Source organism: Carcharhinus amblyrhynchos, chromosome 3 (genome assembly GCF_965287045.1).
Source record: "Carcharhinus amblyrhynchos chromosome 3, sCarAmb.v2.hapA, whole genome shotgun sequence".
NCBI lineage: Eukaryota > Metazoa > Chordata > Chondrichthyes > Carcharhiniformes > Carcharhinidae > Carcharhinus > Carcharhinus amblyrhynchos.
In genome coordinates, this window is record NC_137326.1 from 135,717,176 (window position 1) to 135,740,119 (window position 22,944).

The 22,944-nt window shown below is 48.9% G+C and overlaps 1 protein-coding gene across 1 annotated transcript in view; it reads right to left on the reverse strand.

Moving 5' to 3' along the window:
* The window catches only part of LOC145341160 (fibroblast growth factor 12), a 166,304-nt gene that overhangs the window by 106,739 nt on the left and 36,621 nt on the right, over window positions 1-22,944 (reverse strand). The window contains exon 3 of the mRNA XM_080186071.1: window positions 10,241-10,344. Within this exon, the coding sequence (XP_080042197.1) occupies window positions 10,241-10,344 (104 nt within the window). The remainder of the gene's footprint in view (window positions 1-10,240; window positions 10,345-22,944) is intronic.

The window sequence follows — 22,944 nt, forward strand, 5'->3', positions numbered from 1 at the left end:
CTGGATTTGGAGACAGCCCAGGGTAGGTTATTGAGGTTGATCCTGGATATGGAGGGATTTTCTGATGAGGAGGAGTTGAGTAGTTTGGGCCTCACTGGAGTTTAGAACAATGAGAGGTGATTTTATTGAGGCAAATCGGATCCTCAGTGGGTGTGAGAGAGTAGATGGTGAGAGGTTGTTTCCCCTTGTGGGAGAATCTGGGACCAGAGGGTAAAATCTCAGGGTAAGGGGGTCACCCAATTAAAACAAAGACGAGGAGGAATTTCTTCTCTCAAAGGGTAGTGAATCTGTGGAATTCTTTACCGCCAAGCATTGCGTTGTTAAGTATGTCCAAGGTTGAGACAGACAGATTTTTAATCAGTGAGGGAATCAAGAGAAGGGGGATAAGGTGAGAGAGTGGAGTTGAGGATTATCACATCAGACCAATTATGATCTCACTGAATAGCAGGGTAGACTCAATGGGCCAAAGGGCCTAACTCTGTTCCTCTGTCTACGGTCTTATTTCTACCTCTCTACATCTTTGAATAAAGGTAATACGGACTCAAAGTGTTAAAGGCAGGTATTGCGGTGCAAACTCGATGGACTGAAGGGCTTTTTCTGCACCGTGGGCAGAATTTTCCCTTCCCTCCTGCCACGGGAGCTGTAGCGGGCGGGACACAAAATTCGGATGACTATGCAAAGGTCCTTCGACCTCGGGCAGGAATTTCCAATCTTGGAGAGAGCCGGAAAATCCCACCCTCTATGTCCATGACTCTATATTCTTGATCAGATGGAGCAGACGGCTCGTATGGTTGAATCATATAGAGACGGTATACATTCTGATCCACAAAGGACTACAATTGCACGGGACGCGCTGGATAGGTCAGGGACTCTACCTGTCTGTCTTCTCTCGTGTGCCCGTAACTAGGGCACTGCCCCATATGGTCTGCTCCTGAGCTGAAAGGTTCTGTCATTTACATTTTGATCTACTCTGGGAGTCCCCATCAGCATGAAGCGAGCTTCAAAGAGCTCATTAGCTGTAATCCGGCTGTAAAAAAAAACCCTTTCTGAAAATCCCACAGAACTGCTAATGCTGAATAAGCAAAGACCATCTGCTGGGAAAAAAGCCAGTGAGGAATTAACCTCGGAGAAATAATCACTGCAGGAATGTTGCAAAAAAAAGAATGCCCGCAATTATAAATTAGAAAAAGAAGTCAATGCCACGGGAAATGAACCAACAATGGAGAGAACTCAGACTTCCACCCCATCCCAGCTGGTTCAGAAGGCCAACAGCATGCTTGCCTTCACCAACCGGGCACTGAGGACAAGAGTTGGCAGATCATGCTGCAGCGATATGGTTAGGCCACATTTGGAGTACTGCACGCTGTTCTGGTCACCACACTACCAGAAGGACTTGGAAGCTTTAAAGAGAGTGCAAAGACGCTTCACCAGCACGTTGCCTGCTCTGAGGGTGTTGGCTGTGAGGAGAGATTAAATAAACTAGGATTGTTGTCACTAGAAAGACAGAAGTTAGGAGACAGGAGACCTGGTAGAGGAATACAAAATTCTGAGCAGCAGAAACAGGGTGGATAGTCAGAGGCTTTTTCCCAGGGTGCAAGTGTCAATTACACAGGGGCACAGGTTTAAAGTGAACAGGGGCAAGATTAAGGGAGATGAGGGGGAAGATTTTCAAGCAGAGAGTGGTGGGTGCCTGGGATGCGCTGCCAGAGGGGGTGGTGGAAGCAGGCGCATTAGCAATATTTAAGAGACATCTGGATGGGTACATGAATGGAAGGGAATAGAGGGATACGGACTGAGTAAGGGCAGAATTTTTTTTTAGTTTAGTAGCGCAGTTTGATTGGCACAGGCTTGGAGGGCCCATAATGTGCCTGCCCAGAATCAAAATTCTGAACAGGCACATTTCACAGCTGGATTTCACTCCAGTACAACGTAAAAGAGCACTTTTTCCACTGGGAAATGTACTTAAATGCATCTTCAATCTTTTCATTTTCACAAAGCTGTTCATTGTCTTGATGGAGTATCAGATACCTTAATTGTCAACCTGGAAACCATTTTGTTTAGTGGTTACTTACCTTTAAAACAAAATCCTATCATCACTCATAGCATTGGAGAATGATGCTGCATTTCATTCTGATTTGCAAAATTGGTAACACCTTTTGAACTTACTTTTAATACAGTCCATGATTCCAGACCATGGCTCCTTCTTGGTTCATGGCACCTCTGTGTTGGTGTGAACCACATCTACTTTCCAAAATCAGCCTGACTCAATGTAAACAGTAGAAGATCTGAAATGCCCACTTCCACCATGGTGTCAGCAACATCTGGACATCAGTGTGCCAGCTCCCAAACTGGCCCCTTATGCTGCGCTGCTGGGAACCTCTGCCGCTGAGGACCAATAGGTTTATGCTTGTTGGTGAGATGTGCCCTCTCTTCTATTACAAGGGGAGAATGCAGAGAGGTATGATGATTTGTGGGAAAGTTGGGAAGCATGCCATTTGTGAGGCATGGCCAACAGGCTGAGGGCAAGTGAGAGTGTTGGCTGTTTAGATATGAGGATATAGAAACACAGAAATCCTACAGTACAGAAAGAGGCCATTCAGCCCATCGAGTCTGCACCGACCACAATCCCACCCAGGCCCTACCCCCATATCCATGCATATTTACCCACTAATCCTCTAACCTATGCATCTACAGTCAATTTTAGCATGGCCAATCAACCTAACCCGCACATCTTTGGCCTGTTGGGGGAAACCGGAGCACCCGGAGGAAACCCACGCAGACATGAGGAGAATGTGCAAACTCCACATAGACAGTGACCCAAGCCGGGAATCTGAGGGAGAGCACAGATCAGAGAGATAGAAAGAGAGTAAGAGAATGAGAGAGAGAGCGCCAATAAGAGAGAAACAGACAGAGAGAAGCAGACAGAAAGGTCTACAAGATTATGAGAGGCATAGACAGGGTGGATAATCAGAGGCTTTGTTCCAGGGTGTCAATCACAGGGGGCACAGGTTCAAGGTGAGAGGGGGAAAGGTTAAGGGAGATGTACAGGGGAAGCTTTTCATGCAGAGAGTGGGTGGGTGCCTGGAACGCGCTGCCAGAGGAGGTGGTGGAAGCAGGAACATTAGCAACATTTAAGAGACATCTGGATGGGTCATGAATAGGGAGGAAATAGAGGGATATGGATTAAGGGCAGAAGGGTTTGTTTTTTAGTTCAGAAGGCTGAAGGGCCTGTTTCTGTGCTGTACTTTGTTCTTTGTTAAAAACAGAGACAGAGAGGAATATAAAGTGATTGAGAGGGCAAGCAATTAGCAGTTAGAATAGGTGAGAACGGGGGAAAGAAAGGCACGGATACCGAGTGTTGCATAGCCGGCTTGCAAATAACTAATGTAGCTGTTCACCTGATGGAGGGAGATGAGAAGGAGCTTTCAGGAAAAGCTTGTACCTTTTGTATCTGCTTTGATCTTACCCAGCTGCCTGCTTCAATCTGTTATCTCCTCATCAGCCTGACCTGGAAACAGCATCCGAGCACCTCCAGCAGAGAGATTTCCACTCTCTGACTGCATTATCGAGCCTCAGGCTCAGGGCAGGACCCTGCCTTACACTTCACTTCTCCAACCTGCTGTAACCAGCCCCCTCCCAAACCCACCACATCCTCCTGCCCCCAGCCCCTGACCCCCCCCACCCTACCACCACATCCCCCATCCCAGCCCAACACCCCACCTCAACCCCCACTACCACACCCGTACACCCCCACACCCCATCCCAGCCCTCACCTCCCACTTCCATATCTGTACAACCCCCACACCCCTACACCCCCATCCCAGCCTACACCCTCCACCCTGGCTTGGTATCCCACCCACCAGCATCCCACTCATGTCCCCCCTTCATTCTGGCCCAAGATCCCAACCCCCCCCCCCCCACCTCCACCCCCACCCCAGACGAACACCTCACCCTGTCACTGAATCAAACAGACAGCTGAATAACCTCGGAAATGAAACAAGAAACGCCTCCCATGGGGATGTGTGCAGGTACCCCCAGCGCGAGGAAAACAGACGGGATTGGATCCAACACCATCCCTGTCCTTGCACCCAACAATCTGGACAGGGTCCATCCATGGAATAATGAGATAATGGCAGGGGTTGAGCAAGCTATCCATTCAGTTTGAAGTGGTACACTGTAGTCTGTGCCTTTCTCCGGGCCAATCGGACACAAGGTTAGCTTTGGCACCTTCTCATTCCCAATTCCTAATTCCAGTGGGGAAAAGGCTCACTGGGTAAAGAGTGAATCTCTCCACAGTGTAAAATAAGAACATAAGAAATAGGAGCAGGAGTCGGCCATCTAGCCCTTCGAGCCTGCCCCGCCATTCAATAAGATCATGGCTGATCTGAAGGGGATCAGTTCCACTTTCCCGCTTTCTCCCCATAACCCTTAATTCCCTTGTCTATCAGAAACCTATCAACCCGTGACTTAAATATATTTAGCGAGGTAGCCTTCACCACTTCAACGGGCAGAGAATTCCAGAGATTCACCACCCTTTGAGTGAAGAAGTTCCTCCTCAACTCTGATCTAAACTGCAACCCCCCCCTTATCTTGAGGAGCTGGGATCCAGACTCACTGACACAATCACAGAATAATTCGAGACTCTTTCTTTAAAGTCTGAATCCTAAGATGATTTCTACCCAGAAAGGTACAGAGGAGTGGCACTTAGCGACCTGGCACAGGGCAGCAAGCATGTCTCAGGAGAGCACTTCTATTTGACAACTGGTGTCACCTAAATGATCTTTGACCAGCGTTACGCATGAGCAACACTGAAACAGGCCATTTGGCCTCATGGTTTGTGTCAGAGTTAATATTCCACGTGACCTTCCTCCAACAGCTTTTCAGCTCACACCATCACCTCCTTCTATTCCTTACTCTCTCATGCTTAAATACTTTGATTCTACTCACCTCAACCACTGCCTGTGGTGGCGAGTTCCACATTCCTCCCACTTTTTACATTCTCTGCTGCATTTACTCGTGACTATCCTATATTTATAGCCCCGAGTTCCGTCCGCACTTCCAAGTCTTTCTGTCCATCAAACCCTTTCATAATCTTAAAGGCCTGTGTCAGGTCACCCATCAACCCCAGCAGCAGATCAGAGAGTGTCAGGATTAACGGGGGAGTGGGCTTTTTTGTGACAGTAATGCATGATATTTGTCAAAACCTGGCCTATAAATTTCTGATGCGGAATATTACAGCAGGCAGCAGAAAATGCAGAACCAGAGAGAAATTTCTCTGTCAAAGATACTTGTGGAATAAATATTTTATGAGGCAATTTCTTTTTAAAAGCTTCAACTGAAAACTGGGCAAGTTTTTCACTCAGAGGGTGGTGAGTGAGTGGAATCGGCTGCCGTCGGTGGTGGTAGAGGCGAACTCGCTGGGGTCTTTTAAGAGACTTCTGGACCAGTACATGGGATCTAATGGGATTGGAGTTATAGATAGGCCTGGTAGGTATGGATACGATCGACGCAACTTGTGGGCCGAAGGGCCTGTTTGTGCTGTAGTGTTCTATTTTCTATGAACAGCCAAAGACCGGAACCTGCCTCAGTCCAGGCTGATAGAACTAGGTTAGACACAAGGTTAATAGCACCAACGTAAGTACTGTTAATCACAAAATAACAGCTCATGGTGCAGGAGATGACATATCAGCTTTGCTAGAGGATTGGCTAGCTAACTGAGAGTAGGGATAAATGGGTCTTTTTCAGGTTGATAACACGTGACAGGTGGCACAATGGCACAGTGGTTAGCACTTCTGCCTCGCAGTGCCAGGGATCCCAGTTTGTTTCCAGCCATGGGTGACTATCTGTGTGGAGTTTGCACATTGTCTGTGTGGGTTTCCTCCGGGTTCTCCAGTTTCCTCCCACAGCCCAAAGATGTTCAGGTTACATGGATTGTCCAAGCTAAATTGCCCAATGATGTGTAGGTTAGGTGGATTAGCCATGAGAAATGCACAGGGTTATGGGGATAGGGCTGGGTCAAATGTTCTTTTGGAAAATAAGTGCAGACTCAATGGGCTGAATGGTCTTCTGCATTGTAGGGATCCTACAGTTCTGTGGAGTAGCACAGGGATCAGTTCTGGGGCTTCAAGTATGTACAATAGACATCAGTCACTGGGTTGAAGGGAGAAAAGTTATGGTTGTTCCATTTGCAGATGATGTAAAGATAGGTAGGAAATGTGTTGTGAAGGGGATGTAGGGAGCCTTGAAAGGGACATAGATAGGTTCAGTGAGTGAACCATATGTTGGCAAATGGAGTATAATTTGGGAAAATAAGAACTTGTCCACTTTGGTAGGTAGATTAGAAGCGCAGTGGGTGTCCTGGCCGATACAGCAAGCAATTAGGAAGGCAAATGAAATGTAGTCTTTTTTTGCAAGGAGAATGGAATATGGATTTTGTTTTAACCACAACTGTGCAGGGCACCACTGAGACCACATCTAGAGTAACATGTGCAGTTTTCATGTCCTTATTTAAGAAAGGATATAAATGTTTCAGAAGCAGTTCATGAGAAGGTTTACTCGACTGATTCCTGGGATGAGGAGATTACCTTGTGAGGTAAGGTTGGACGGATTTTTTTTAATTCATTCGAGAGACATGAGCATCGCTGGCTGGCCAGCATTTATTGCCCATCCCTAGTTGCCCTTGAACTGAATAGCTTGCTGGGCCATTTCAGAGGTTAAGAGCCAACCACATTGCTGTGGTTCTGGAATCACGTGTAGGCCAGACCGGGTAAGGACAGCAGATTTCCTTCCCTGAAGGACATTAGTGAACCAGATGGATTTTTCCTACAATGGTTTCATGGTCATCAGTAGATTCTTAATTCCAGGTATTTTTTATTGAATTCAAATTCCACCATCTGCCGTTTTGGGATTCAAACCCGGGTCCCCAGAATATTAACTGAGTTTCTGGTTTAATAGGCTAACAATAATACCACTCGGCCATTATCTCCCCCCTGTATCCACTAGAGTTCAGAAGTTTAAGAGGTTTTTGAAACAGATCAGACTGAGGGGGCTTGATATGGTGGGTGCTGAAAGGATGTTCTCCCTCTTATGGGAGAGACCAGAACTAGGCACACAATAGGTGCCCCATTTAGTCCGGGGACGTTTTTTTTTCTTGGCGATTCATATATCTTTGGAATTCTCTCTCCCGGAGAGAGATGCAGACAGGGTTACTGAGTATTCTTAAGGCAGAGGTAGATTCTTGGCTAAGAAAGGAGAAAATGGTTAGCGGGCGAAGGTGGAAGATATAGCTGAGGCCGCAATCAGATCAGCCATGATCTCACTGAACATTGCAGCAGGTTCAAGGGGCTGAATGGCCTTCCCCTGCTGCGACTCTGTTTGTTCCTGTAGTCCCACAGTCCCCATGCACCTTGGACATTCTCTCTTCCACCTGCTTCCATTGGAAAAAAGATACAAAATTCTGAGATCACGGGCCAACCGACTCAAGAACAGCTTCTTCCCTGCTGCTATCAGACTTTTGAATGGACCCACTTTGCATTAAGTTGATCTTTCTCTACACCCTAGCTATGACTGTAACACTACATTCTGCACTCTCTCCTTTCCTTCTCTATGAACGGTATGCTTTGTATAGCGCGCAAGGAACTTTTCACTGTACGCTAATATATGTGGCAATAATAAATCAAATCAAAAATATCAAGGACCATTACAAAGTTGCCCAGTTAAAAATAAAGTGGACAGAGATATTGGGCCTAACTTCCTCAGCTTGGCAATCAGTTTCGGATTGTCACTCCGCTCTCCCTTACCTGTGCCTAATTTCTTCCAAGCTGTTTTCACTCGCCTTTCCTGACTCAGGACGGGTGAGATCCAGGCAGCGCACCTCTGAGGTCCAATGTTAAAATCTAACAGAGTCGCAGTGGAATAGGACGTGGTCCTTTCTTACTGGGTTAACTGCCATAAAACGGGTCAACATTTGTGAACCAGATGGGTTTTTACGATGTGATGATAGTTTCACGGTCATGGTCACCACTCTAGGTTTTTCACATATCTATACAGTAAATGAACTAAAATTGACTCTCAACTGCTCTTGGGCAACTAGGGATGGACAACAAATGTTGGCCAGCCAGTGATGCCCATGTTCCACTAATGAATAAGAAAAAGATTCCAGCAGCTGCCTGGGTGGGATTTGAACCTATGTTCTCAGAGCCTGACCCTCTAGGTTACTGGTCCAGTGACATTACCACTACACCATCACCACCTACCCATTGTGATCAAGGTGTTATGAGTCACTTCAAAGCCAATGAATTACTCTCGAATTACACAGTTAAGACAACACAGCAGCCAATCAGTGCACAGCAAGCCCCCACAGGTTCCAATCAAGACTTCTGTTTGCCTCGGCCTAAACACCAAAAGATCCCCCAGTGGGATCTATTAGATCCATCAGAGAGGGCAGGTGGGGACTCAGTTTAATGTGGCATCTGGAAGGTGATCCAGAAGAGTTAAAGGTGAACTCCGATGGAAGTGCTGCATCAACATCGGGAGTTTGAGTGTATGTAGTCAGGGCTGGAAGCGATGAAAGATGAAGTGTTGACATTTTATCCGTGCAGGATAGGGTGTGGAGGATCTCAGGCTGTTAGGGTGAAGCCAGTCCGGACCATGGGGACAGATAATGAGGTAGAAACTCTCCGCGGGCGGCCATTGAATCCAGCATGAGAAATAATCGGTCCTAACACGTTTCATCCTCCATCTAATCCTCAAAAACACCAACAGTCTCCTGCCCAGTATTTGGGTACCAGACTTGAATCCATTAATGTTTGAGATTTGTAATACAGAGACACCTTACAAAATAGCGCATGATCCAGACACTTTGTAAATGTTTACTTCAACATCAGTGGACATCAACCAGCCAAGAAAACTGGAAAGAATGACTGGGCAATCACAGAATGAACCTTTGTTACGAGTGCAGTATTTTATCCACCAGGTTATTGTAACCTGGTTAACTGATCTCCCCTGGAGCTTTGCTACAATTAGCCAGAAACATGGTTACACACATGCACACGCACACTCACGCATGCACACACACACTCACGCATGCACACACACCCTCGCACATGCGCGTAGCCACACACAAGTGTGCAGCCAGGCACACGCGCACACACGAAGGCAGACATGCACTCACACATACACATGCGCACACACACACACGTGCACGCACATGCACGCAAGCAGCCACACACACGTGCATACCTATGGGGCACACACACATGCGTGCATGCATACACACAAAAGCCAAAAGCAGTAAACAAGGACAGAATAAAGTTTGAATTTGATAATCAACTTTTCTCAAAATAATCTACAGGCATTCGGATCAGGAATGGCCGTGTGGGAGAGTCAATGGAGGCAGCTAATGTCTGCGCAACAATGACTTCATGGAGAGAAGGGCTGAAACAGCAGTTCTTGAAAAAGAGGCACAGTAAATATGTAGCTAATTTAACTTTGAGACTGAGCTGTTCAAACATTCACCGCGGGCACTGACACAAAGATGGATCACAACAGTGTGAAACTGCTTCTGGAGCCAGGAATCTAATGAGTACCCGTGAGGGTTCCCCAGTAGTCGCCCTGGAAAAACAGACAATGTTGTGAGCCAAACAACTGTGTTAAACACACCTCACACCAGCTCCCCTGTGTCACCTCAATCCCCAAGCATCTCATTCCCTCTCCCTCCCATCTATGAAGCAGGAAGCCATCCTGGACCATTTCCTTGCGTCATGAATGAGGGGAATGTTGTGGGGAGAGTCGGAGTGAAGTGACTTCAGCGAGACTCTGACCTCGGAACCACCTCAACTCCTACAGAAGCAAAAGGAGGAAGAATATTGTGGGTGGCCTGAACCTTAACAAAGCCAATCCACTCAACTTCAAACGTCCTCCCCCACCAAGATGGGGAGAAGGAGAGACAACACTGAGAAAGAGAACATTTTGTTGAATTGAATCCTTTATTCCAAATAATACTTAAAAAGATTAAACTTTACAAATTCAGAGTTCAGCACCTCTGAGAATAAATTCTCAAATCGAGCTGAACCTGACTAAACCTTTCCGGCTTATTAAACTGCTCATTCAGATCAGTGCCCCGTAACCTGGAGTGGACAGTGAGTGACCCGGGGCCTTGAACAGAGGGCGTCTGACACACAGCCGAGGCTCAGTGTTGTTTCACGATTGAAGAAGGGGGAAATGAAGAGGCTGCACTCACCGAATTGTAGAGGAGACCTTCCCCATTCATGGCCACGTAGAGACCAGACTTCACACCCTGGATTGCCACCACCCGCAGTCCCACAGGAATCAGGTTGAAGAGAGCTGGGAAGAGAAGAAGTGGTTTACAACATCAACAAACCATCGTGTCTCAAATCCCACCATCAATCTTCACCCAGCTAATTACAAACTTTAACTGCTAGATCTCCAAAATACAAAGACCAATTCTCCAACTTGGAGAGCGATGTAGATTTGTGTTTCTGTAGAGAACTTTATGATCTCAGAATGTCCCAAAAAGTGTCTTACGTTCCAAGCAGCCAGTGTTACAGGGATGAGAAGATGGCAAACAATTGGAGCTCAGCAAACTCTCACAAACATTAATCTGTTTTTAAGTGACACTGAATGAGGGATAAATATTGACTGGAAACAGGGACTTACCTGGTCTTCTTCAAGACACTGCTATGGGTTCTATTACATCCGCCTGAGAAGGCAGATGGGGTCTCGGTTTAACATGTCATTTGAAGCCCAGTGACATTGCAGCACTCCCTCAGGTCTGGTACGAGGAACATCAACTGAGATTTTGGTGCTCAGATCTCTTGAGCATGCCTTGAAGTCAGAAGACACTGATGCAGGGGGAGAGAGTGTTACCGGAACCATCCGCACCATGGTGGACACTCCCAGTAAGAAACACTGCTTCTGCCCATCAGCAATACTCCACTGCTCCCTTTTGGCAGGTTTGGCTCCATGGTCAAGGAAGCCATTTGTAGCAAACAAGATGGCGCCGGAATGAGGCGACTTCTTGCAAGCTGTGCCCAGCACACCTTCTAATTCTATCGTTGACTCTTGTTCTATGCTTCTCAAACTTCAACCTCTCCTCATAGCCAGCACCCTCGAGACCAGACAACATCCAGGTGAACTTTCTTTGCATCCTCTCCAAAGCTTCCGGGTCCTTCTGGTAGTGTAGTGACCAGAACAGCATGCAATACTCCAAATGTGGCCTAACCAAGGTTTATACAGCTGCAACATGATTTTTTTTTGGGCCTGCAACATGATTTTACGTACAGGGATATACATAGAGATAGCTCTAATAGTTGAGTGTGGGGAACCATACGGAGCCTGTAACTTTACTGCGCTGTTTTGAAGAATAAACTTGCTAAAGGTAAAAGTCAAGCTTCTGTATCATTCCTCTATGATATACAATGATATTACAGCCTTCCTCGAAAGGCCAGCTCGGTCATGGCGACACTGTGGTTCGCACTACTTCAATTCTGGCCTCAGGTCACTATCCGTGCCGAGTTTGCACGTTCTCCTGTGCGGGTTTCCACCGGGTGCTTCAGTTTCCTCCCACAGTCCAAAGATGAGCAGGCTAGTTGGATTGGCCATGCTAAATTGACCCTAGTGTCTGGGGGATGAGCAGGGTGGGGTTACGGGAATAGGGTCTGGGTAGGATTGCGGCCGGTGCAGACTGAATGGCCTCCTCCTGCACTGTAGGATTCTATGATTCTATGCACCAGGCGGCTGATTCTCTGTCCCTCACCTTGCGCGTTCAGGGGTTTGAACTACATCAGCGAGAGGTGTAGGATGTTTAGGAGGAACAAGTGACTGACTATTCATAAGAACATAAGAACATAAGAAATAGGAGCAGGAGTAGGCCATCTAGCCCTTCGAGCCTGCCCCGCCATTCAATAAGATCATGGCTGATCTGTTGTGGCTCAGTTCCACTTTCCCGCCCTCTCCCCATAACCCTTAATCCCCTCTCTTATCAAGAACCCATCAACCCGCTTCTTAAAAATATTTAGCGAGGCAGCCTCCACCACTTCAACGGGCAGAGAATTCCAGAGATTCACCACCCTTTGAGTGAAGAAGTTCCTCCTCAACTCCGTTCTAAACCGCCTCCCCTTTATCTTGAGGCTGTGCCCCCTAGTCCTACTGTCTTTTTTGAGCGGGAAGAGTCTCTCCACCTCTATCCTATCCATCCCATTCATCATCTTATACGTCTCAATGAGATCTCCCCTCATTCTTCTAAACTCTAACGAGTACAAGCCTAGTTTATTCAGCCTCTCCTCATAGCTCAATCCCCTCAACTCCGGTATCAGCCTAGTAAACCTCCTCTGCACTCCCTCCAGGGCCAAAATATCCTTGCGCAGGTGCGGCGCCCAAAACTGCACACAGTACTCCAGCTGCGGCCTCACCAATGCCCTATACAGCTGCAGCAAGACCTCTCTACTTTTATATTCAATCCCCCTCGCTATGAAGGCCAGCATCCCATTCGCCTTCCTGACCACCTGCTGCACCTGCAAGCTGGGTTTTTGCGACTCATGCACAAGGACCCCGAGGTCCCTCTGCACCGTCGCCTGCTGCAGTTTTTCGCCACGTAAGTAATAGTCCTTCCTACCATTCTTCCTACCAAAGTGGACCACCTCACACTTGCCAACATTAAATTCCATTTGCCATTTCCTGGCCCATTCGCCCAGCCTATCTAGATCCTTCTGCAGACTCTCCACACCCTCCGCATAATTTGCCTTTCCCCCAATCTTGGTGTCATCAGCAAATTTCGACAGCTGCTTACCACTGCACATGGACTGCAGCGATTGAAGAAGGCAGTTCATCACCACCCCCTGAAGGGCAACTCGGGATGGGTAATAAAGGCTGGCCAGCCAGTGACACCCATGACCCACAAATGAATTAAAAAGAACTGAGGGATTAGCATGGAGTGGCAATGCATTCAGAAAAGAGAAAGTTAAGTACAGGCAATAGTGGGGAAGGAACAAGAAACATGTGACTCAGTGAATAGGAAGTGCTATGGTTACTGTTAAATTACAGAATTGATACAGTGCAGAAGGAGGCCATTTGGCCCATTGTGTCTGTACTAGCTCTCCACGTGAGCACCATGACTTCCTGCCTTTTCCCCGTACCCCTGCACATTGTTTCTGTTCAAATAATCATCTAATATCCTTTTGAATGCTCCAATCGAACCTGCCTCTAACACACTTCCAGGCAGTGCATTCCGGACCCCAATCACTCACTGCGTTCTATGTGTCACATCACACTGGTTTCTTAACCTTAAATTTGTGCCCTGTAGTTTTAGATCAGAAACAGTTTTTCCCCATTTACTCTGTCCAGCTGCGTTATGATTTTGAACATCTCTATCAAATCTCCTCTTACCCTCTTCTCTCCCAGGAGAATGGTTGCAACCTCTCCGATCTATCCTCATAATATTTCTCAACTCAGGAACCATTCTCTTCTGCTCTCTCTCTCTATCCTCCCTGTAGTGTGGCACTCAGAACTGTACGCAATATCCCAGCTGAGGTCTAACTAGGGCAGCACAGTGGTTAGCACTGCTGCCTCACAGCGCCAGGGACCTGGGTTCAATTCCGGCCTCGGATCACTGACTGTGTGGAGTTTGCATGTTCTCCCCGTGTCTGCGTGGGTTTCCTCCGGGTGCTCTGGTTTCCTCCCACCATCCAAAGATGTGCAGGTTGGTTGACTGGCCATGCTAAATTGACCCTAGTGTGTCGGGATTAGCAGTGTAGATGTTTAGGATTACGGGAATAAAGCCTGGGTGGAATTGTGGCCGGAGCAGACTCGATGGGTCAAATGGCCTCCTTCTGCACTGTAGAGATTCTATGAATCTAGTGTCTTGTATAAAAAGTTCAGCATAATTTCCATACACACAAATCCCTGGGCTCCTGCACCCTCCTTTAGGAATTTTGCCCCTTGTTTTGTACTGTCTGTCCGTGTTCTTCCAAACAAAATGCATCACCTCACACTTCTCCATATTGAACTCCATCTGCCATCCATCTGCCTAGACTTCCAACCTGTCTATGTCTGTTTGAAATTCTACACTGTCCTCTTCACAATTTGCAATACTTCCAAGTCTCGTGTCATCCGCAAACGTTGAAACTGTCCCCTGCACACCAAGATCTAGATCATTAAAATATATCAAAAAAATCAAAGGTTCCAAGCCTAATACTAAAAGGAAGGAGGAGGCGACTCTTGGTCTCTGTTCAACCAGTGATTCCTAACAGTCCGGGCGACGGTAAAGTGATTTAATCCAAATGTGAACGGCAGACACGGAACCAACAACTTGATTGAGTCGGCAGCGGCAGGAATGTCAAACTGAGCAGCTTCCAGAGGGGAAGTGGGAAGTATGTTATCGGAGGAGGAAGGAAAGGACAGTCAGGTTGAGAAGGAGGTGCAGATGGTCAGGGAAATGAGGAAGAGCTTGGAGATGGAAAACTGGAGGGAGCTCAGTGCAGGATCTCAAATCCAGCACGAGGACAGCAAGGGTGCTCAATGTGAAAGTCTAAGGAAAACAGCCAGGAAGAAATAACCGCAGGGATTGGAAGAGTGATATAGAAATAAACTGTAAAGGAAAGGGGGGGTTGGAGATTGAGAGGAGCAAGGAGGAAGGTGAGATAGAGTAACCACATAGGCGGCAGAGCGCACACTGAGAGCATGTCCGTGACAGAGTGCACAGTGGGACGATGTCCGTGACAGAGTGCACAGTGAGAGTGACAGAGTGCACAGTGGGACAATGTCCGTGGCAGAGTGCACAGTGGGACAATGTCCGTGACAGAGTGCACAGTGGGACAATGTCCGTGACAGAGCGCACAGTGAGACAATGTCCGTGACAGAGTGCACAGTGGGACAATGTCCGTGACAGAGCGCACAGTGAGACAATGTCCGTGGCAGAGCGCACAGTGGGACAATGTCCGTGACAGAGTGCACAGTGGGACAATATCCGTGACAGAGCGCACAGTGAGACAATATCCGTGACAGAGCGCACAGTGAGACAATGTCCGTGACAGAGTGCACAGTGAGACAATGTCCGTGACAGAGTGCACAGTGGGACAATGTCCGTGACAGAGTGCACAGTGAGACAATGTCCGTGACAGAGTGCACAGTGGGACAATGTCCGTGACAGAGCGCACAGTGAGACAATGTCCGTGACAGAGCGCACAGTGGGACAATGTCCGTGACAGAGTGCACAGTGAGAGCATGTCTGTGACAGAGTGCACAGTGAGAGCATGTCTGTGACAGAGTGCACAGTGAGAGCATGTCTGTGACAGAGTGCACAGTGAGACAATGTCCGCGACAGAGAGCACAGTGAGAGCGACAGAGTGCACAGTGAGAGAGACAGAGTGCACAGTGAGAGCGACAGAGTGCACAGTGAGAGCGACAGAGTGCACAGTGAGAGCGACAGAGTGCACAGTGAGAGCGACAGAGTGCACAGTGAGAGCGACAGAGTGCACAGTGAGAGCGACAGAGTGCACAGTGAGAGCGACAGAGAGCACAGTGAGAGCGACAGAGTGCACAGTGAGAGCGACAGAGTGCACAGTGAGAGTGACAGAGTGCACAGTGAGAGCGACAGAGTGCACAGTGAGAGCGACAGAGTGCACAGTGAGAGCGACAGAGTGCACAGTGAGACAATGTCCGTGACAGAGTGCACAGTGAGAGTGACAGAGTGCACAGTGAGAGCGACAGAGTGCACAGTGAGAGCGACAGAGTGCACAGTGAGAGCGACAGAGTGCACAGTGAGAGTGACAGAGTGCACAGTGAGAGCGACAGAGTGCACAGTGAGAGCGACAGAGTGCACAGTGAGAGCGACAGAGTGCACAGTGAGAGCGACAGAGTGCACAGTGAGAGCGACAGAGTGCACAGTGAGAGCGACAGAGTGCACAGTGAGAGCGACAGAGTGCACAGTGAGACAATGTCCGTGACAGAGTGCGCAGTGAGAGCGACAGAGTGCACAGTGAGAGCGACAGAGTGCACAGTGAGAGCGACAGAGTGCACAGTGAGAGCGACAGAGTGCACAGTGAGAGCGACAGAGTGCACAGTGAGAGCGACAGAGTGCACAGTGAGACAATGTCCGTGACAGAGTGCACAGTGAGAGTGACAGAGTGCACAGTGAGAGCGACAGAGTGCACAGTGAGAGCGACAGAGTGCACAGTGAGAGCGACAGAGTGCACAGTGAGAGCGACAGAGTGCACAGTGAGAGCGACAGAGTGCACAGTGAGAGCGACAGAGTGCACAGTGAGAGCGACAGAGTGCACAGTGAGACAATGTCCGTGACAGAGTGCACAGTGAGAGTGACAGAGTGCACAGTGAGAGCGACAGAGTGCACAGTGAGAGCGACAGAGTGCACAGTGAGAGCGACAGAGTGCACAGTGAGAGTGACAGAGTGCACAGTGAGAGCGACAGAGTGCACAGTGAGAGCGACAGAGTGCACAGTGAGAGCGACAGAGTGCACAGTGAGAGCGACAGAGTGCACAGTGAGAGCGACAGAGTGCACAGTGAGACAATGTCCGTGACAGAGTGCGCAGTGAGAGCGACAGAGTGCACAGTGAGAGCGACAGAGTGCACAGTGAGAGCGACAGAGTGCACAGTGAGAGCGACAGAGTGCACAGTGAGAGCGACAGAGTGCACAGTGAGAGCGACAGAGTGCACAGTGAGAGCGACAGAGTGCACAGTGAGAGCGACAGAGTGCACAGTGAGACAATGTCCGTGACAGAGTGCACAGTGAGAGTGACAGAGTGCACAGTGAGAGCGACAGAGTGCACAGTGAGAGCGACAGAGTGCACAGTGAGAGCGACAGAGTGCACAGTGAGAGCGACAGAGTGCACAGTGAGAGCGACAGAGTGCACAGTGAGACAATGTCCGTGACAGAGTGCGCAGTGAGAGCGACAGAGTGCACAGTGAGAGCGACAGAGTGCACAGTGAGAGCGACAGAGTGCACAGTGAGAGCGACAGAGTGCACAGTGAGAGCGACAGAGTGCACAGTGAGAGCGACAGAGTGCACAGTGAGAGCATGTCCGTGACAGAGTGCACAGTGAGAGCGACAGAGTGCACAGTGAGAGCGACAGAGTGCACAGTGAGAGCGACAGAGTGCACAGTGAGAGCGACAGAGTGCACAGTGAGAGGATGTTAGTGAGCATTAGCGTCTGGGAGGAGGGGAACAAGTAACCAATCTGTGGAGAGCCAACAGGAAAAAGCTTTATCTTGTAACTCACTCTATGTGCAAACTGACCGGGACACAGTGCAATCGGTCTGTGCTGAAGAAAGAAATTGAGAACATTCTGCTCAGCATTGGCCAAGTGCAGTTCGGAATCATCAAAACAAAATCTTAATTTTGAATATATTGCGTTTTAAGCACATGTGCTGGAACCAACCTTTGAAAATTTCACACCTGTCCCATGGCAATTAAATCCCACTCCAATCCAATTAAAAGTGTGGTGAGATAAGCCAAGGAGAAACAGTTGGATCTGTCTGCATTGGGGGAATGCTGCTTAATCAGCTGGACGTCAGCCCACTCAACCCAAAACTTTATTTTAATCTCCATTTCCTCTCAAACCAAATCTGGCCTGCTTGCTGAGGAGATAAGCGGGAGTAAATCTGCACTGCCACAACAGAATCGTATCTGTGCTAGCCAGGCCTGCAAAGACCAACCAATCTCCAGCTCTTTCGCTCGCTCCCTGATTAATGCCACAGACTTTGATGTCTGTAGGTGGGTGAATCCAATTTTAAACCATCCACGTTGAAACAAAGCAGACGATTGCCACCTCAGGCCCTTTTAGAATGCCGATCAGAAATATCTGCTAACAGGAGAAAATGTAAATCACCTCATTAAACCTTTCTGGAATGCCAGAGAATCACACTCTCGATCAACGGTGGTGTTTCTGGCAACAATCTGGATCTTTCCAGCCTGCACTGACACAATGTTGATCAAAACATCACCGTGTTGAGCTTCAGTTCGTCTAACTGCTCAGTTAGGGTGAGGCCATTCAGCCCCTCAAATCAATGCCACCATTCATTAACTCAGGGCTCCTCCTCACCTCAATTCCATTTACCCTGAGCACACTAACTCCAGCATTCGGAGGGCGGGGAAAGTGTTTTCACTGCTACTTTGTGTGGTGAATTCAATTATAAACATATGGATTCAGAGCAGGAGGAGGCCACTCTGCCCCTCGAGCCTGCCCTGTCACCCAGTAAGATCATGGCTGATCTGATTGTGATCTCAATCCCCCATTCCTGTCAACCCCCCCACCCTCCGCCTCCAGTAACCTTTCACCCCCTTGTCCATCAAGAATGTATTGAGCTCTGCCTGAAAAATATTCAAAGACTCTGCTTCCACTCCCTTGGAAAGGGGATGGGGTTGATGATCGGGTGCAGGGATTGTGGGGGGGGGAGTGGTGGGGGGGGGAGAGGTCTGAGGTGGGTGGGGAGAGGAGAGCTATGAACGTTGGGTGGGGGGGAGGAATAGGGTGGATGTGAGGGGGTGATCATTGGGCGAGGCGATGATGGCTGGGTGGGGGACTAATGGTGGGGGGAGGGGCTAAAGGTAGGGGGGGGTGAGTGGTGGGGGAGGTGGCTAATGGTGGGGGGAGGGGCTAATGGTGGGGGAGGGGCTAATGGTGGGGGAGGGGCTAATGGTGGGGGGGAGGGGCTAAAGGTAGAGGGGGGGTGAATGGTGGGGGGAGGGACTAATGGTGGAGGGGAAGGGACTAATGGTGGAGGGGAAGGGACTAATGGTGGAGGGGAAGGGACTAATGGTGGAGGGGAAGGGACTAATGGTGGAGGGGAAGGGACTAATGGTGGGGGGGAAGGGACTAATGGTGGGGGGGAAGGGACTAATGATGGGAGGAAGGGGCTAATGATGGGGAAAAGGAGCTAATGGGGGGGGGGGGAAGGGGCTAATGGTATGGTTGGTGGGAGGAAGGGCTCGCTCTGATCGGGTGGGGACGGGAGACCCTGAGACCTCCATGCTGGGCTGAGGGGAGGTTTGATTCTTTAAAGATGGCACCCTAATCTCAGTGCAGCAGGGTTCAGTGACATGTTGAGCCCCCCACCCCCACACCCACCACCACCCCCACCCCCACACCCACACCCCCACACCCACACCCCCACACCCACACACCCACACCCCCACCACCACCACCCCCACCACCCCCACCCCCACCCCCACACGATGACATTACACACGCACCCCTGTTTTCCTTTGACAGACTGTGCTGGAATCGGGAGAGGAAACTGGCCTGTTTCTCTGAATACACTGGCTTGCTTGCCGGATACATCACTCTGCCATTTCTTTTTGGTTAAGATTCCCTCCTCGCATCATTGAAATTCACACCGTGAATTCACCCTCCCTTCCGGCTGTTTGTTTCCCAATCTGTAAATCAGGTCCGGTAATTGGCCTGTTGACTCAGATCCCAGGAACCCCGTCCCAGGTGCTGCGTTGTCTCTGGGTCACATTTTCAGCGGCTTCGGGGAAAGTCATGCTCTAAAGTTTAAAGTTTATTTATTGGTCACAAGGCTTACATTAACACCGCAGTGAAGTTACTATGAATTTAAGCAAGAGAGTGCGGGGTTAAGTCTAAACGTCGGCCTCTGCCTTCAGAAGCTCCTTCACAGTGGAAGCCAGTGTGTAAGCCAGTCCCAGGGTACTCTGCTGCTTTACTCTGCCACCTAACTGTCCTGCACTGGATGGAGTATCTGATGCTACACTGTGCTGCTCCCCACACTAATCCCCACCTAAGGGTGTGACACTCGAGCTACTGCACTCTCTGGGACTCACTAGCCAGCAAGACAGTGACAGTGTAGGCGTTTTTAAACTTCACTGAGAACTGTTCTTCATCAACGAGGGAATAGAGGTTTAAAAAAAGGATCCGCTGGGAGAAGGATTCCAAGAAGATCTGTGCAGGGCAGAAAAGATTCTGTTCCAGCAGTTTTCTAATACGGAGGATTGTCCATCGCTATAAATAAAACATAACCACTAGCCAGCAATTAAAGTTTCCTTTTCACTGCGGATCCTAGTTACTTATCCCAAGAAAGCTTCAAGAAGCCTGCAGAAACCACCCCACTTTCCCATACCGTGGGAGGCAACTTGAACCATATGAATATCCAACAGTGAAAGAAAAATCCAAGCAATTAGGAATATTTTTTCAGCAAGATTATTAAAAGATTAAACCAATGCAAGAATTAAGCTGCAGATTAGTCCTGATCAAGTGTGTGGTGGAACGGGCTCAAGGGACTGAATGGCCTCCTCCTGTTCCAACACAGTGAATCAGCTGGTAAAGTGGGAGGTGAGAGGGGGTTGGTTAGTGTGGGGAGTGGCACAGTGGAGCATCAAACACTTCATCCGCAGATAGATGGTCAGATAAAGCAGCAGAGTATCCGCTGACTGGGTTACATACCTCGCTAATGGGGAAGGGGTGGTTTTGCAATAACGAGGGTTTTGAGTTATAAATCAGACTGCACTGGTACAGGGAGCTGGCACAGAGAGGATTGTTCACACCCAGACAGACATCATCCGTTTCTCCATCAAATCTGTCACTGCCAGGAATGAACCCTCCCTCAAACGGTGCTGATGGCTCAGGTCCAGAGACAAGGTTTGGATGAATAATATAACTCATTAAATTCCCCAGCCAAAAAGCCTGATGCATTAGTTACATCGGCCTGGTATAAATAAGTAAGACACTTATCCCACACAGCTCTACTGCACAACAGAAGAGACCAATCAGCTCATCATACCTCTGCAAAATCAATCCCAAACTGATCCCACTGTCCCGCTCTCTCCCCATAGCCCTGTATCAATCCCCAAACTAATCCCACTGCCCCCGTTCTCTTCCTATAGCCCAGTATCAATCCCCAAACTAATCCCACTGCCCCCGCTCTCTCCCCATAGCCCTGTATCAATCCCCAAACTAATCCCACTGTCCCACTCTCTCCCCATAGCCCTGTATCAATCCCCAAACTAATCCCACTCCCCCGCTCTCTCCCTATAGCCCAGTATCAATCCCCAAACTAATCCCACTGTCCCTGCTCTCTCCCCATAGCCCAGTATCAATCCCCAAACTAATCCCACTCCCCCGCTCTCTCCCTATAGCCCTGTATCAATCCCCAAACTAATCCCACTCCCCCGCTCTCTCCCCATAGCCCAGTATCAATCCCCAAACTAATCCCACTGTCCCTGCTCTCTCCCCATAGCCCAGTATCAATCCCCAAACTAATCCCACTCCCCCGCTCTCTCCCTATAGCCCTGTATCAATCCCCAAACTAATCCCACTGTCCCACTCTCTCCCCATAGCCCTGTATCAATCCCCAAACTAATCCCACTGCCCCACTCTCTCCCCATAGCCCTGTATCAATCCCCAAACTAATCCCACTCCCCCGCTCTCTCCCCATAGCCCTGTATCAATCCCCAAACTAATCCCACTGCCCCACTCTCTCCCTATAGCCCTGTATCAATCCCCAAACTAATCCCACTCCCCCGCTCTCTCCCCATAGCCCTGTATCAATCCCCAAACTAATCCCACTGCCCCACTCTCTCCCCATAGCCCTGTATCAATCCCCAAACTAATCCCACTGCCCCACTCTCTCCCCATAGCCCTACTCTCTCCCCATAGCCCTGTATCAATCCCAAACTAATCCCACTCCCCCGTTCTCTTCCTATAGCCCTGTATCAATCCCCAAACTAATCCCACTGTCCCACTCTCTCCCCATAGCCCTGTATCAACCCCCAAACTAATCCCACTGTCCCACTCTCTCCCCATAGCCCTGTATCAATCCCCAAACTAATCCCACTGTCCCACTCTCTCCCCATAGCCCTGTATCAACCCCCAAACTAATCCCACTGTCCCACTCTCTCCCCATAGCCCTGTATCAATCCCCAAACTAATCCCACTGTCCCACTCTCTCCCCATAGCCCAGTATCAATCCCCAAACTAATTCCATTCCCCCACTCTCTCCCCATAGCCCAGTATTAATCCCATACTAATCCCATTGCCCTGCTCTCTCCCCATAGCCCTGTGTCAATCCCCAAACTAATCTCACTGTCTCACTCTCTCCCCATAGCCCAGTACCAATCCCAAAACTAATCCCACTGTCCTGCTCTTTCTCCCCCAGCCCAGTATCAGTACTAAACTAATATCATTGACCTGCTCTTTCCCCATAACCCAGTGACACCCAACTAATCCCACTGCCCCACTCTCTCCCCATAGCCCAGTATCAATCCCAAACTAATCCCACTGCCCCACTCTCTCCCCATAGCCCAGTATCAATCCCAAACTAATCTCACTGCCCCACTCTCTCCCCATAGCCCAGTATCAATCCCAAACTAATCTCACTATTCCACCTTCTCCCTACAGCCCAGGATCAATCCCCAGACTAATCTCACTGCCCACCCTCTCCCCATAGGCAAGTATCAACCCCAAAATAATCCGATGACACAGTGGTATTGTGGTCAGCACTGCTGCTTCACAGTCCAGGGACCTGGAATAGATTCCTGGCTTTGATCACTGCCAATATGGAGTCTGCATGTTCTCCCCGTGTCTGGTTGGGTTTCCTCCGGGTCTCCAGTTTCCTCCCACAGTCCGAAAGATGCACTGGTTAGGTGCATTGACAGTGCTAAATTTTCCCTCAGTGTACCTGAACAGGCACCGGAGTGTGGAGACTAGAGGATTTTCACAGTAACTTCATTGCAGTGTTAATGTAAGCCTACTTGTGACACTAACAAATACATTTAAACTTAAATCTTAAACTGAGCCCACTGCCTCATTCTCTCCCTCAAGCCTGTATCAATCCCAAAATAACCCCGTTGCCCCAATCTTCCCCCATGTTCCAATATCAACCCCAAACTAATCCTAATCCAATCCGACACCCTCTCTCCCCAAAGTCCTCTGTGTTACGTTGCATCAAATATACAGA